This window comes from Apis laboriosa, unplaced genomic scaffold, assembly GCF_014066325.1.
Source record: "Apis laboriosa isolate Shangri-la unplaced genomic scaffold, ASM1406632v1 scaffold11702_cov133, whole genome shotgun sequence".
Taxonomy (NCBI): Eukaryota; Metazoa; Arthropoda; class Insecta; order Hymenoptera; family Apidae; genus Apis; species Apis laboriosa.
This window is the reverse complement of record NW_025220959.1, coordinates 1-1,589: the sequence shown is the minus strand read 5'-3', so window position 1 is coordinate 1,589 and position 1,589 is coordinate 1. Positions and strand designations below refer to the sequence as shown.

At 19.8% G+C, this 1,589-nt stretch overlaps 1 protein-coding gene across 1 annotated transcript; it reads left to right on the top strand.

Annotated features, from left to right (window-relative positions):
• Positions 1–20: 20 nt before the first annotated feature.
• On the top strand, positions 21–1,542 carry LOC122716726 (nucleolar pre-ribosomal-associated protein 1-like; the record flags this gene model as incomplete). Its single annotated transcript, XM_043940079.1, has 3 exons — positions 21–314; positions 410–1,001; positions 1,249–1,542. Coding segments are annotated over exons 1-3 (1,140 nt in total), but the record flags the coding sequence as incomplete, so codon positions are not given.
• Between the last annotated feature and the right edge of the window lie 47 nt (positions 1,543–1,589).

Here is a 1,589-nt window from a genome sequence, read left to right as displayed (position 1 = left end):
CTGTTTTTCTTTATAGATGTGAAAACTAATAAAAAAGGTGAAAAAAATAAAAAATGTAAAATGGATACAAATAAAGTAATAAAATATTTGGATGGAAAATTTTTTAAAGAAAGTTTCAATTCTACAAATGACTTAGATATATTAAGAGAATTTATAAAAATCTGTAATGAAAACAAAGAAAAAGATTTGGCTGCAGAATATTTAAATGCAGGTGGCAATATTTTTGATATATTAAAATTATTAAATACAGCAGATAAAAAAGAAATGAATACTGCTATAATTGTGTTTTCTGCAATAAGGATATTAATAATAAAGTAAATGTTTTATAATTATAATTCAAAGTTTATACTTATTAAAATATTGCATAATTATATGTTTAATATTTATGTTAATTTTTGTTTATCTTTAGAATATTAGGACAATATCCACAATATCAATCTAGTGCAAAAGAGGCATGTCGTCATTTGATTAATTCAAATTTATCAATAATTCATTCAATGTTATCAATACAAAGTAATGCAAAGCAACAAAAAATAATTTTACAATTACTTGCTGCAATAGTTTCATTAGATTTAAATCTATCACGTGAATTGCTTATTCATTTGTCTTTACCATTAGAAGTTATTAAGTTTCTTGTACAACATAGAAAACCTACAGATAATCATAATATAAGAAATTATTTCATTCATTTTATTATGGCTTTTTTAATAGAAGGAAATGTACCAATTATCAGACTTCTCTTGGATAAACGTGATTTGTTTTCTAGTATATTTTCTGATTTAATATATGATTCTAAAGATATTGTTATTTTAATTTTAAGTACTCTTAAAACTTATATTCTTCATAATCCAAATATTAACAAAACTATGAAGTTACAATTATTTTCAACATCAATTATTCAAAATCTTATATGTCTTTATAATTGGAAAGGTCCAAATAATCACCCAAAATTTAAAACTCAAAGTTTTATGCCAGAAACACAATATCTTGAAGAAAAAGAGGTATTTATTATTAAAATTTTTTAATTAAAAATATTAATAATTAATTATATACTAATAATTAATATATCAATATAAGATATACTAATAAGATATACTAACAATATAATATAATATAAAAATATAATATACTAATAAATAATATAATATACTAATAATTAATATATCAATATATCAATATATATTTATATTTAATATTAATATTAAGTAATAAATAATATAAATATTAATAAAACATATTTTTATTTAGATAGTTATTGAAGTCGTGCATGATTTTTTAATTATATTGTTAACATCACATCGATATGGCATTATTTTTCATGATTATATGCTTGGTACTTCACATATTAAACATAATAATATGGTGAATATAGTACTTCAAAGTTTAGATCGACCTTGGGAATATGAAAAACCATCAAATTTAGTTATTAAAATAATGGCAGCATGTCCAGATTTAATTAAATCTCAATTTGTTTTTTTGGAACCATATATTGAACCCAGAGTATCATTGAAATGGATTGCAACAATAAAATTTATAAGAGAAGTAAGTAATTTAAATTTTTATTCTTTATATATTATTTATATATTATT